The sequence below is a fragment of the Chanodichthys erythropterus genome, chromosome 22 (genome assembly GCF_024489055.1).
Source record: "Chanodichthys erythropterus isolate Z2021 chromosome 22, ASM2448905v1, whole genome shotgun sequence".
Classification (NCBI taxonomy): domain Eukaryota; kingdom Metazoa; phylum Chordata; class Actinopteri; order Cypriniformes; family Xenocyprididae; genus Chanodichthys; species Chanodichthys erythropterus.
Genome location: NC_090242.1, coordinates 30,002,600 through 30,016,771, shown reverse-complemented (window position 1 = coordinate 30,016,771; position 14,172 = coordinate 30,002,600). Strand labels below are relative to the sequence as shown.

The 14,172-nt window shown below is 42.8% G+C and overlaps 1 protein-coding gene across 1 annotated transcript; it reads left to right on the top strand.

The window, feature by feature from the left end:
• The first annotated feature begins 789 nt into the window (after positions 1 to 789).
• LOC137012728 (olfactory receptor 5K4-like) lies at positions 790 to 1,734 on the top strand. Its single transcript, XM_067376139.1, has one exon. The coding sequence runs from the start codon at positions 796 to 798 to the stop codon at positions 1,732 to 1,734; it is 939 nt and encodes a 312-aa protein (XP_067232240.1). The 5' UTR covers positions 790 to 795.
• Positions 1,735 to 14,172: the final 12,438 nt, after the last annotated feature.

Sequence of the window (14,172 nt, the reverse complement as noted above, 5' to 3'; positions counted from 1 at the left end):
TTCAATAAACAAATTGCTTAAATATATAGAGAGTATTTCCTTGTGGTGTGCGTAAAAAGATTTTGGAGTTAATAGAGTTGCGTGTGACATAAACGTGCAGTGACTCAAGCCAGCTGACCAAATCGATTGCATTGTTTTAGCGTTATTGTGAAGTTTGATTAATATTATATTTTGTTGTAATATTATTTGTTGTATCTAAATAAGTTGCATGTATGTATAGGCTATCTGAAATTGTAATGAAAGTAATTATTTCGTTTTCTTTCGATTATTAAACTATTATTTCTGATTCTGCTTCTGCTCCAGATTAATAGCGCATTGCGCATATCTGAGAACTGATGTCTGTGTGTTTCAGACCCTGGCTGGCTGTGCACTGAAGTGTATATGACAATAAAGTAGTACATCTCAAAGTATTTATTTTATAGGCCTATAGGCTCATAGGTTTTTTGTCAAAAAAAAAAAAAAAAAAAAATCACAGCACCCCCTGTTCAAAATTACTTCCCGCGGCCCTGAATATCTCCCATGGGAAAGATGTTCATCCAGCCTGCCTTTACCTATGTAATCTTCAGAAAACTATCTGGACCAGCAATCCACCAATCACAGCAAAGATTGTTTTGGCAACATGGCAACATAAAACTTGATGCACATTTAAACTGACCAAGCAAACTAATCTTTATTCAGAGACAAGCAGATTATGCTCTTGTAAGGTGTAATATTTTGTATGACATATTATATCTGTTAGATTTAATAGTTTCATCTTATTATATATTTTATCTGCATGTTTTGTTTAGATCACAGATGGACAACCTGACATTCAGATACAGTGTGCTACTGATGGAGGAACTGCAAGTAACACCTCAGTCAAGCTTTGCTGCATTTATTCTTCTTTTGATGGTTTACATATTTATAATAATATCTAACATTGGGATAATGATTCAGATCTCAGCAGAAAAAAGTTTACACCAGCCTATGTATGTTCTTCTCTGCAACTTGACACTGAATGATGTATTGGGGACAACTGCTCTTGTGCCACATTTGTTGAAGGATTTTTTGACAAACCCTTCTGAGCGCTACATCACATATGTGGAGTGTGTTATTCAAGCTTATTTTTTGCATTTGAATGGTACAGCATCTCACGCTGTGATAATAATCATGGCCTTTGACAGGTATGTGGCCATATGCAATCCACTACGATACCCAACTATAATGAGCAATAATATGGTGGTTAAACTGTCAGCAGGAGCCTGGGGTGCTGCAGTAGTGATGGTGGGAATTCTGATCGGCCTCAGTGTGCGTCTGTCTCACTGCAGATCTATGATTCAAAACCCCTTTTGTGACAATGCTTCAATATTTAAACTGTCCTGTGAAAATACAGTAATTAATAATGTATATGGATTAATTTTTACTGTGGTTTTATTTTCCTCCTCAATGGGTAGTGTGGCATTAACATACCTCAAAATAGTGATGATCTGCTTTAAAAGCAAAAACAAAGCAACCAACAGTAAAGCCATTAAAACCTGCAGCACTCACTTGACTGTTTATATAATCATGCTGGTCTCTGGATCCGTCGCGATTATTCTCCATCGTTTCCCTGTATATGCTGAAATTAGAAAAACATCTGTTACAATGTTCCATGTTATTCCACCAGTCTTGAATCCTATAATATATGGTTTACAAACAAAGGAAATTAAACAACGGCTCTTTAAGTTTTTTAGAAATAAAGTTAATACAAAGTGATTTCATTTATTTATTCATGTCCACAAAAGAACTCTACTCCACAGTTAGCATGTATGGTAAATATATTTCAACAAGAAAAAAAGAGAAAAATACTGTAATTCACATACAGATGTTATCACATAAGCAGCAGCTAATTTAAGCTTGGATTATGTATTAGAGAAGAGGCATTAATGAGAGTTGATGAGAGTGACCATGTGGTCATTGGCGAAGTTTTGAATTTTAATAAAGGCTAAAAAGATTTAACAGGTCATCATAATTGAATTACACCATTCTTTTTGTCTTTTCATTTGGTTTAAAAATAATAATAATAATAATAAACTCCACAATTAAGCGATATCAACCAAGAAAGAGTTCTGATGTGCAAATACTCTCTAAAAAATGCTGGGTTGTTTCAACCCAAGTTTGGGTCAAAAATGGACAAACCCAACCATTGGGTTAAATTTTTAAATGCATTTTTTAACCCAACAGTTGGGTTTGTCCATATTTGACCCAAATTTGGGTTAAAACAACCCAGCATTTTTTAGAGTGTTTACACAGAACACAAAGGAATTCTCAATGTTGCTGAATCATTAAAAAAATGCTTAAGAGAAAAAAGCTAAATAAATCAATGTAACATTGATAGGTGGAAGATTTAAAGGCAGCTTTTATTTAATTGACTTACCATTAATACTAACTAAAAGTGGTGCAAGGAAGAACAACCAGTAAACCATTGAATAGGATATGTAGAGTGAATTACATTGTATCACTCGAACCTGAGCAAATAGTCGCAGAGCCGGTAACATTTTACAAAGCTTATTGATGATTTAAAATGTTATCATCCAACGTAAAGGCAAATAGGCTTTCCAACTAATGTAAATCAATATTTACATAGTATAATAGGAGCAAATTTATTTCTCTCACACATTTTCCACATTGTTCCACAAAATCACTTCTACTGTGCTGCAACAGAGTAAACAGGTTGTCACCCTAGGTTCTGCAAGTTAGTGTAAAACAAGAGCAAATTCCATTGCTAATATTACAAAGTACAAAAAAAAAATGAATGTGCAATAAAATACACACACACACACACACACATACAGAGAGAGAGAGAGAGAGAGAGAGAGAGAGAGAGAGAGAGAGAGAGAGTCATACAGTATGTAAAGGAAAAAGGACAGAATTATTAATAAAGAATGACAGAACTAAGCACATTGTAGTTTTCTCTATAGTATATTATGAAGATCAGACTATAACTACTGTCAGAAAATTAGGTTTACAAAGATATAATCTACTTCTGTAGCAATACTTTGAGATAATATGCTTTTAATGCAATCCTTCTATTTGAACGTTCTTTTTAGGTCACAAAATTCAGATACACTGTACTCTTAGTGGAGGGACTGCAAGTTACACATCAGTCATCTCACGTTCATTTTTCTATTGATGGCTTATGTTTTTGCAATGATGTCTAACATTGGGATTTTGAGAACTACAATGCATATGCAGATTGTTTTCCAGGCTTTTACACATTTATATGGAATTTTATTTTGTGACAATGCTTCACTAATAATAATATATATGTATTAACTTTTAGTGTACTCACCTCCTCACTCAGGTGGGTGTTATTGACATACCTCAGAATAGCAATGGTACGTATACAAAGCAAAAACAAAGCAATGAACAGCAAAGCTGCGCTTACTTTCCTTATCGTTTCCCTTAATATGCTGATAGTAGTAAGTTCGGTAGTATAATGTTCCATGTTATTCCACCAGGCTTGAATCCCATAATATATATGGTTTATATAGGAAATAAGGCAACAGATTTTTAAACTTTTTAGAAATAAAGTTAATTCAGAGTGATTTTCATTTATTTTCATATTTTTTTCACTAATGTAAAGGTGGTCTATAATGAACAGTGGAGTGTGATTTTGAAATGATATATATATATTATACAGTTAATATCAAGTTGCGTGTATGCAAAAGATTAATATGGGATAATATTTAAGAGTAATTAATGCATGGAGATGTAATATGTAGAGGGAATAAAATGTACCTGGTGTATACTTAATAATAATAATAATAATAATAATAATAATAAATATTTATTGCTAATTGTTACAGTACAGAAGGGATGGAGACAAGGAATCACAGTTATTGATGTTTATTGAAACCAGTATGTGGAAACAGCAGTGCAGGTGAGTAAATAGTGCAGCAATGGTGATACTTGAAGTGTTGGAAGGTAATACTGTTGTGGTGATTTTTTACTTTGTCCATCCAAGGACGTGAAGTAAAATAGGGATTGGTACTCACGTCACCGCTGACATTGTGATTTTTGGATCACACGTCTCTTAAGGTGTGGTTATGAGTACATCAGATGACCACTTCCCCTTTTTTCCCTTATTCAGAGCACCAAGGTCGTTTACCTTGGCAGTATGAGAACACTCCCAACAGGGGCTTTCATTCATTTAGAATTACTGTAAAGTGGTCAGTTGATTTATCTGAAAGATTGGTGATATTCCTAACTTGTAGAACCTAAATTTTATTTACAAAGAGATAAACAAGAATAACTAACACAACTACTAAATGAATACCATGAATGATAAAGGAATAAAGTGCATAAGATACATAGAATACAAGTGATTAAGTTGGGTGTGGCTATGGAAGAGTTACGTTATCTTATGGAAAGATAAACTGTTTCTCTGGAAATAATAAGGTGGAGAACCTTATTATGCACTAAACAAATAAATGAGAAATTATTTGGTATTAACTAACTTCAGCTATATTACATCTAATGGGAATTAGGAAATTATATACTGATAATATACAACAATGCCAAGGTCTCTGGAAAGAGGTTTGGTTAAGTGATATTTACGTTCCACCTGGTTGAATCCGATGACGTTGACGTCTTCCACTGGTTGTGCGGGGTGACAATGCAGTGGGGAGAGGAGCCAGAATCCGTTTCAACAGTCTTGAACACGAAGCTCTGTGGGATGCTGATCTCCTGGAGCACCAAAGGGTCCTAAAATCTGGAACACGCAGATGAGGCCCTGGTGTAGGTGCAGAAGGTCCTTAACAATCTGGAACACACAAACGAAGGTACCTTGGATTTAAGGTTTGCTCTCCTGAGCTTAACCCGTTTGCAGATGTCGTTACTGTCTCGCTGGATGGAAACTTTGAACGTAGTGTTTGTTGATGTCTCTTTCCTCACAACCTGGAGGCTTAGAACGTAATCGTCTCTGTTGCTGCCTCACAAGCTGTAGACTCAGATCATGGGATCTGTTGTTGTCTCTCTGGATGGACCAGAGGCTCAGAACAGTGTTGTATCTGCTCCGTCTTTCCCCTTTGACAGGTAGACTCAGAACAGTATATCTGTTGTGTCTATCCTCGTGCAGGACAGACTCAGAACAGTATATCTGTTAATGTCTCACTCCTCACAGAGTTAAGACCCAGAACAATATCTGTTATGTCTTTGCCTGTTTGAAAGGCAGACTCAGAACAAGGGGTGTCTGTTGAAAGGGTACCTTTATCCCTTTCCGATAAGGAGGAGATTGCAATTTGGCGCTTCTCCATTCAAGTACGGTGATTGGCTGCTGGCATCAGAGGGGACACACAAAGTGTGGCCCACCCTTCTCTCCCCTGTGGAACTCATTTGCATAAAGCACAAAGCTGGAAGTCTTTACAGTGTCTTTAAAATTTACCAATGCATTTCTCACTTTCCAAACCACCGCCAGAATACCTTTGGCAATATTCTAAACAAATAGAGACTAAACATGATGGAAAAATATTGAACTGTCATTCAATTGTACATTAACAGCTCAATTTGTATCAGATGTTGAACAACAAATAGCTGTCACTGAGAGTAAATTTTTTTCTTTGAATGAGTATCAAATGGATGTGTAGTTTGCATCAGTTCTAAGGTTTGCAAACATAGTTTTGAATGGATTCGGAAAGATCTTTCTGATCTCTCTTTGTTTCACCCATTGCTGCTAAGGTCCCGAGGAATTTTTATGGTAGTCTCTGGCCAACCTTAGGAAGTAGTGTCGAGATGGGTGAAGGGCAGTAACTGCCTGTGGACCAATGAGAAGTCCTGTCTTTCCCAGCTTGGCACAAGAGGTCTTCTTCTTGCCCTCTAAGAGAGGTCTAGACGTTGTCCTTACATCTTTATCTGATGGCGTTGGACAGTTTGTTTGTGTTAGTCCACCAAGATCGAATCAAAATGTCGCAAACCTTTGTCTGCTGTTACGGACAGAGAGGGGCCCGGCCATGAACTGGGCCCTAGAATATGCTGTTCACTACACTTTCCTTTGGTGATCGTAGGTACAATGGGTCTTGGAGTAGATGGAGATGGAGATCGCTGGAGACAAGGAACACTCACACACAGACTGGGAGGCACACAAGGAGAACTTTAGATGCTGGAGCCAGGTAAGTAGATCGCTGGGAGTCCTTGAGGTAAGCATACAGGTAAGTGTAGATGCAAACAAGACCGGACAATGTGGTGGTGTGTGTGAGTGTTCTTTATACTGTGGTTAATGAGGTGCAGGTTTCGGTGATCAGTACTCTGGTGATTGGGTGCGCTGTGATTGGCTGATGGTGGAGCCTGGCATATCTGTGACAGTACCCCCCCTCCCACGGCCCGCTCCTGAGGGCCGAGGACCCCGACGTCGTGGTGGTCGTCCTCTTCCACATGGGGCAGGTCTGTCAGGGTGGCTGGCGTGGAATGTTTCAAGGAGATTGGGATCGAGGATGTCATTTCTGGGGACCCTTGAGCGCTCTGACTTTGAGGGTTCGGCGGCTGCCACGTCCGGCTCTGTGGAGACAGAAACAGAAGGGTGATGAGGCTTTAGAAGTGAGACATGGAAAGTGTGGTGAATCCGATACTGTGGAGGGAGCTGGAGCTGATACGTGACCGGGTTGATCTGCTTGGTGATGGTGAATGGGCTAATGAACCTGGGACTCAGCTTTTTGTAGGGCAGACGCAGTCTGATGTCCCATGTTGACAGCCAGACCTTCTGTCCTGGTTGGTAGGAGGGAGCGTTGGAGCGATGAAGGTCCGCTGTCGTCCTGCGTCTGCGCAGGGCTCGCTGCAGTTGGTGATGTGCTGAGTCCCAGACCCTCTCGCTCTCTCGGAACCAGTAGTCGACTGCTGGAATGTTAGATGGTTCCCCGTCCCAGGGGAAGAGTGCACACTGGAATGGAGTGAGTCCAGTAGATGGTTGACGTAGGGAGTTTTGTGCGTACTCGGCCAACCCAGGTACTGGTTCCAAGAGTCCTGGTGGCCGTGACAGAAGGTACGGAGGAAGCGAACGATCTCCTGGATCTTCCTTTCCGTCTGCCCATTCGACTGAGGATGGTAGCCGGAGGAGAGATTGACGGTCACACCCAGGAGGGATAGGAAGGCCTTCCAAACTCGAGAGATGAACTGGGGACCTCTGTCTGAGATGATGTCTTCTGGAATGCCAAAGTATCGGAATACATGGTTAAACATGAGTTCAGCAGTTTCCATGGCGGTAGGTAGACCTCTTAGGGGAATCAGATGGCATGCTTTGGAGAAACGGTCTATGACAACCAGGATGCAGGTGTAGCCATCGGATGCTGGCAGGTCTGTGATGAAGTCCACTTCCAGGTGTGACCAGGGTCGATTAGGAACGGGCAGAGGATTGAGCTTGCCGGCTGGAAGATGGCGAGTGCTCTTAGAAATGACGCACTCCTTGCAGCCCTGCACATACCTTCTGACATCTGTTGCCATGTTTGGCCACCAGAAGTGCTCCTTCAGCAGCGAGAGGGTCTCATTGACCCCATGGTGACCAGTGCCAAGTGACGTGTGACGTGTGAGCAGAGTGGATCAGTGAAGTTCGTTTTGTCTTGGTGATATATTGCAAGCCTGGTGGACAACCTGGCAGGGCGTTTGTGGAGGCATTGGAGGAGGGTAATGTGTCTTCAGACCAGGAGATAGGGCTCACAAAGATAGACTCAGGGAGAACAGTTTCAGGTTCTTCGTTCTTTTCATCTGGAGCTTGGAGACGAGATAAGGTATCTGCCTTGACATTTTTGGAGCCAGGTTGATAGGATGTGGAGAAATCAAAGCGGGAGAAGAACATAGCCAAGCGTGCTTGTCTGGGATTCAGTCTTTTTGCAGCTCGTAGGTATTCCAAGTTCTTGTGGTCAGTGAGGACCAGGAAAGGATGTTTGGCTCCCTCCAACCAATGCCTCCATTCCTCAAGAGCCAACTTGACCGCCAGGAGCTCGCGGTCGCCGATGTCATAGTTGACCTCCGCCGGGTTGAGCTTGCAAGAGAAGAAGGCGCATGGATGGAGACTACTTGGTGTCCCCTGCTGCTGAGATAGTACCGCTCCCACTCCTGTGGTGGAGGCGTCCACCTTGACTACGAAGGGCAGGTCAGGGTTTGGGTGGATGAGGAGGGGAGCGGTGGTGAAGGTTTCCTTGAGGGTTTCGAAGGTGTTGGTGGCAGCTGGTCCAGGACAGAGACTTGGGCTGGTTCCGGAGCAGGTTGGTGAGTGGATTAACGATGGACCTGTAATTCTTGATAAAGCGGCGGTAGAAGTTAGTGAAGCCAAGGAAGCACTGGAGTTCTTTGATGGTAGATGGAGTGGGCCAGGACTTGATAGCTTCCACTTTCCCCTCGTCCATCTGGATACCACTGTGATTGATGATGTATCCAAGGAAGTGTACGGAAGGCTGGTGGAATGAACATTTTTCTGCTTTCAGGAAGAAATGATACTGTCTCAGGCATTGGAGGACCTCCGCAACATGGTGGCAATGTTCGGCCAGGCTCCGGGAGTAAATCAAGATGTCATCTATGTAGACCAGGACATATTTGTGGAGAAACTCCCGGAGCACCTCATGGATGAAGTCCTGGAATACGGAGGGGTAGTTGACTAGGCCATACAGCATCACAAGGTATTCCTAGTGGCAGGTGGGCGTGACAAAGGCGGTCTTCCACTCATCCCCCTCGCGTATCCGGATGAGGTTGTACACACTGCGGAGGTCCAGCTTGGTGAACACAGTGGCACCACGGAGATGTTCTAGAGCTGCTGGGACGAGAGGAAGGGGATATCAGAACTTGACAGTGATTTTGTTAAGAGCACGGTAATCAATACAGGGCCGCAAGTGTGATACACCCATGTGTAGTCACAAGGTAATGTGTCTTTTGGTATTATTATTTATTTATTTATACATTTATTTAATTATTTATGTATTTATGTATTTATTTATTTATTTATTTGACAAAGAGTTTATTGTACACTGAGTCATTAGACTCAGCTGAGTCATTAGACTGAAGTTTTAAAAGAATACAACTGTTGCCACTAGAGGGAGTCCGTTGTGGGTTACTATGGTGATGCGCGTGTGTTTACTTCAGACGCTACAAGCTGCGTTTGAGGAAAGACACTCATCTTTTCTTGTGTTTACTTCTCCTGATAATTCAGGTATATATTCATAAAAGAAATGAAAATATGTGCCATTGCCAATATAAGATATGTCAGTTCACATTTTCTATGTGTTTAAAACCAATAACTTGTTTGTGTTAAATGTAAAGTACGGGTAAAACGGTTAAGTTAATTGTTGTGATCGTAGACAATTCACATGTAAATAATACATTTAATTTCAGTATGTGCTAATTTATTACTATAAAAATGACTCAGAAAGTGTATATTTGTATATTTGTTCAGACTTAAAGTAGTGTGCATGTGTTATGAGCGTGACAGTGATCATTTTGTACAGTAAAACGGTTTAATTTTAAAAGATACTAATATAACAGTAAAGACTACAGATGTGTTAATAGTGTATTTTGTGATATTGATAAGTATAAAGTGATGATGATATGATGTCAATAAATAGACGCTACAAGCTGCGTTTGAGGAAAGACACTCATCTTTTCTTGTGTTTACTTCTCCTGATAATTCAGGGGTTTTGTAATCTGTTTACGTGTTCCACGCCCGGGACTCGTAACACAAGCCTCCGTCCTTCTTTGCCACGAAGAAGAATTTAGCATAGCTGGATGAAGCATTTGAGGCCGATAGAATCCTTGTATGCAGCGAGATGCAACCGCACTTTGGGTTCCAGACCTTGCTGGTAGGTGGTTGTGGCGACCAGGGCGGGCGAGAGCTGTGAGGGAATGGCGCGAGGCCGGTGGCGCGAGTGTTAATGAGCATCACCTGGGAGGCGCACCGGCCTTGAGTCCCTCACGGAGGAGCTCTGGGAGCATAAAAGGAGGAGCGACTACAGTGAAGGATGAGAGAGGACCAGGCCTGGACTTTATTTTATGTTTTATTATGTTTGTGTGGCCGGCAGACGTCCGCGAGGGTCTGCCGGCATTACTTTTGTTTTGTTCTTTGTTTATTTTGAATAAAACTTTTGTTGAATGTTCACCGGTTCCCGCCTCCTTCTTCCCGTATATACGAACTACGTCACAGTGGTGATGAGCGCTTGTTCGTTCCATCCACTAGATGCCGCCAGTGTTCTAAATTGCAAAGCATACTCATTGACAGACATTGAGCCTTGTTTTTAAATTACAAAGTTTCTCACTAATGGAAGAATCTGAGATCGGTTTGCCGAAAACTTCTCGGAAGTGAGTGACAAAGGAGTCATAAGATTGGACAACAGGACCTTTCTGAGAGGGAGTCTGCCCATTGCAGTGCTTTACCTTGTAGCTGAGAATAGGGCTGGGGGATATATCGCATGTGATTGTCACACGCATTTTGTCAGTAAAGCCGGTTCCCTGATTACCGCAAAATCACCATCACCTGCTTTCAAATGGAGCGGCATTTAATAGACAGAGCCGTAGTTCACTGATAAGCCACGCAATATCGCGTTCATATCTTAGATGTATCGCCTTCGATAATGAACGCGATATTGTTTTGAAATTTCATGTTATTTTATTAAGTGTTTGTTTTCCGGTAGATGCGGCACAGCACATAAAGTGCATAAGGGTTAAAACCCTGCACTTCCTAACAGCATCTAGCAGCAATTCAGACTCATTTTTGCTGAACTTTTCTCAGTACTTACTTCTCCATCTCCATCTCTATCGCTAATCTTCATCGCTAATCTCCACTGTTGAACTCCCTTGTTCAGTGTCTACTTTTATTTGTATACACTAACAATAAAAACAAAATGTTGTGCTTTTCACAAAATAAAGAATACAAACAGGATGCACGTTCTGCCATCTCTCTCTCCATGAAGTCAATTCTGAAACGTGCAGTCAGGGTTCTGCCCTGGCTGCCTTGTCTGTGTTGTCAGTGTTTCATGTCTCTTTGTTTGTGATGTGTTTGAGCACATGGTTCTGTCTGTGTTTGCTATGTGTTTGTGTTTGCTCTTCTGTTTCCACCTCCTCATTTGCTGTTACCATGCCCCATTGTTTAGTCGTTGTTCAGTCCTCGTTTGTATAAGTATGCCCACCTGTTCCTTGTGTTCCCTTCTCCCTTTCTTGTTGAGTCCTCATTGGTCTGAGTGTTGTCACCTGTTCCTCGTGTTCTTTGCTCCCTTCATATTGTGTCCTCTTTCCTTCTTGTCTTTGTCAGTTTGTTAAACGTAATGCCTCTGTGTTCTAGTCTTCTGGTTACTAAAGTCTGTAGTGTTTTTGTAGTAGTTACTTTTAGTCTTTTGTTATTCTAGTTGTCTTGTTCTGCCTGTTCCTGACCTTCTGCCCTGTCTTGTCGAGTCCAGTCCTGAGTCCTGTCCAGCAAGCTGAGCTTCCCTGTGGCCGCTTTCTCTCCCTGCCAAGCAGCAAGACTGGTTCAGTGCCTGCTTGTGACCCCTGAATCTAACTACGTGTGCTGTGTGATCCTGTCTGGCTCTTGCTGCATCTATTGGCCTCATACTGCACAGCTACCAAAGCTCACCAGCCTGTTTACATCCTGGGCTGATCTCAGTGGCCATTCCCTCAGCTTGCTTGTTATGGTGCCTCACCCCTTCCTACTGTATGGACTGTGTTCATCACCTCACCCTCAATATCTCGTCTTAAGTTTTGTCTTGTCAATAAACCTGTAACACTCATCCTGAGTTTGAGTCCTCCCTCTTAGATCCCTGACAGAACAAACTGGCCAACACAGGTCTCAGCAGGATGAGTATCAGAATCCTGCCACCTGCTAATGCCCGAGAGAGAGTGGCTCGTCATTGAGGTCTGACTGGCCTTCGCCATTGGGGCTGGGAGATAGGAACGTTCACCCAATTTTTCTGGACTGTCTAGGGGGCTAGATTATAATGAAGTTGCTCTCAAAGATGTCTTTAATGCCCGCTTAGATGATCCCCTACCTGTATGTGAGATGGATTCTCTCAGGGTTCTGGATTTCTGGGGTTTCTCCAGGTATCTTGATCATTGAAGCCAGCAGAGAGTGCCAAGTCGACCAGTATCTGCCTGCAGCAATTCTCTCGCCCTTCCCTGTCTGTCATATCAAGTTTATGATCCTCCTCTGACTCATATCAAGAAGCTAAGATTCAGAAAGAAGGTGATTAAGTCCACCACATCGACCTCAGAGTCTGCAGCGACTCTTCCAGTTACCTCTGAGCCAGTCAAGTCAACCACTGTCATCTCCCAAATAATCAAGTCAGTTCCAGTCACTTCTGAGTCAACAATCAGATTCTGCCATTCCTGAATCAGCCGCATCCACTTCTGTTATTCAGGGGCCAGTCAAGTCAAATGCAGTAATCGCTCAGTCCATCAGGTCAGTTCCAGTTACTTCCAAGTCTGAGTCAACTCCTGTTGTTCTAGAAACAGTCATGTCTACTTCTGATGTCCAAGAGCCAGAGAGGTCTTCCACAGTCATCTCTCAGTCTAAGTCTGTTTCTGTCATTTCTGAGCCTGCTGTATCTGTTTTTGTCACTGCTGAGTCAATGGGGTTAACTGCTATGCTGTCTGTGTTGGCCGAGTCAGCTACAGATACTACAGAGGTGGTCAAGCACGTAACATCGCCCCATCAAGAGCGGAGGAAAGGAAAGGCCTGTGCTGTGCAGTCTAATACCCCTCCTTCTAAAGGCCCAAGTACAACATTTTCTGAAGCATCTAGTCCAGTGGAATCAATTTCAAGACTTCTTGGCAATCATATCACACCAGAAGTGGGTGTTCTAGCCAGCCATGTCCTGCCCATGGAGACCTCTTGTGTGACTCCAGAGGCAGTCAATTCAACTGCTGTCTTTTCTCAGGTTATCAAGTCAGCCACTCCTGAGTCTGTTTAATTAACCACTGTTTTCCCAGTATCTGCCAAGATACTACAGAGGCGGTCAGCCACATACCATCGACCCTGTCACAAGCAGAAGAAGAGAAAGACCCATGCAGGGCAGTCTACTATCCTCCAATCTCAAACCCCTCTGAGTGCCCAGTACCTTGAGGTCCTGGTGGACTCAATTCTGATGGTCTCAAATCCAGTGGTTCCTGAGGTATCAAGTCCAGTGACATTTTCTAAGCCACCTGCCAGTGATTTCATGCCCTCAGAGACCATTTCTGCCAGTCCTGTCATGTTCACAGAGGCATCTTCTTGTCAGTCAATGCCTCCTATTATGGCCATGGAGGCCATTCCCAAACTGCCTGTTGTCATTTCCGCTGAGGCCTTTTCTGAATGTCTTACACAGTAAAAATTCCTGTCAGTCCTGTCATGTCCACATACAAATTTTGTTATGTCCACAAAGTATGAAAATTCCTGGAATAATTCCAGAGTCCGATCCAGAGAGAGCAGTCCCAAGGCCTGCTCTGTTGAGACCTGTTCCCAAGCCCGGTGCTGTGAAGGCGGTCATTAAACCCGCTTCAGTGGAAGATGCAGTTCCAGAGCCCACTCCAGAAGGAGCAGCTCCAGAGCCTGCTCTGGTAAGAGCAGTTCCTGAGCCCATTGCTGAGAAAGCCATTCCCGAGTCCGCTCCCGAAGGAGATGCAATTCCTAATCCCGCTCCAGTGAGAGCGTTCACAGAGCCCACTCCAGCTCTAGAGAGAGTGTTCACAAAGCCCGCTCCAGCTCCAGAAAACCCACTCCAGCTCCAGAGAGAGCATTCACAAAGCCCGTTCCAGCTCCAGAGAGAGCGATCACAGTGCCTGTTCCAGCTCCAGAGAGAGCATTCACAGAGCCCGTTCCAGCTTCCGAGAGAGCGTTCACTGAGCCCGCTCCAGCTCCTGAGAGAGCAGTCACAGAACTCACTCTAGCCCCTGAACACAGTCCAGTGTCGGTTTCAGCCCCTGAGCATGGTCCAGTGTTGGCTCCAGCCCCTGTATACTGCCCAGTTTCAGCTCCAGCCCCTGAGGACAATTTTAAGTCTGTTACGAATTATGATCCTGCAATTTCAAAGGGCACCCAAGATTCTGTCTCCAAACCCGTTTCCAAGACCTTCTCTTTCCCTGCCAGCAATAAATAAAAAAGTTATTTAGTAGTACTCAATTTAAGCTTGTAGAAATTAAAGTTTAAATATTAACATTATAAAATTAAGTAAAACTACTCAACTTTTCTGATACTGGTGTTCCCATCAT

Bases quoted from the DNA above. Each gene is read 5' to 3' on its own strand.
- LOC137012728 (XM_067376139.1), top strand. From the start codon at position 796: ATGGACAACCTGACATTCAGATACAGTGTGCTACTGATGGAGGAACTG.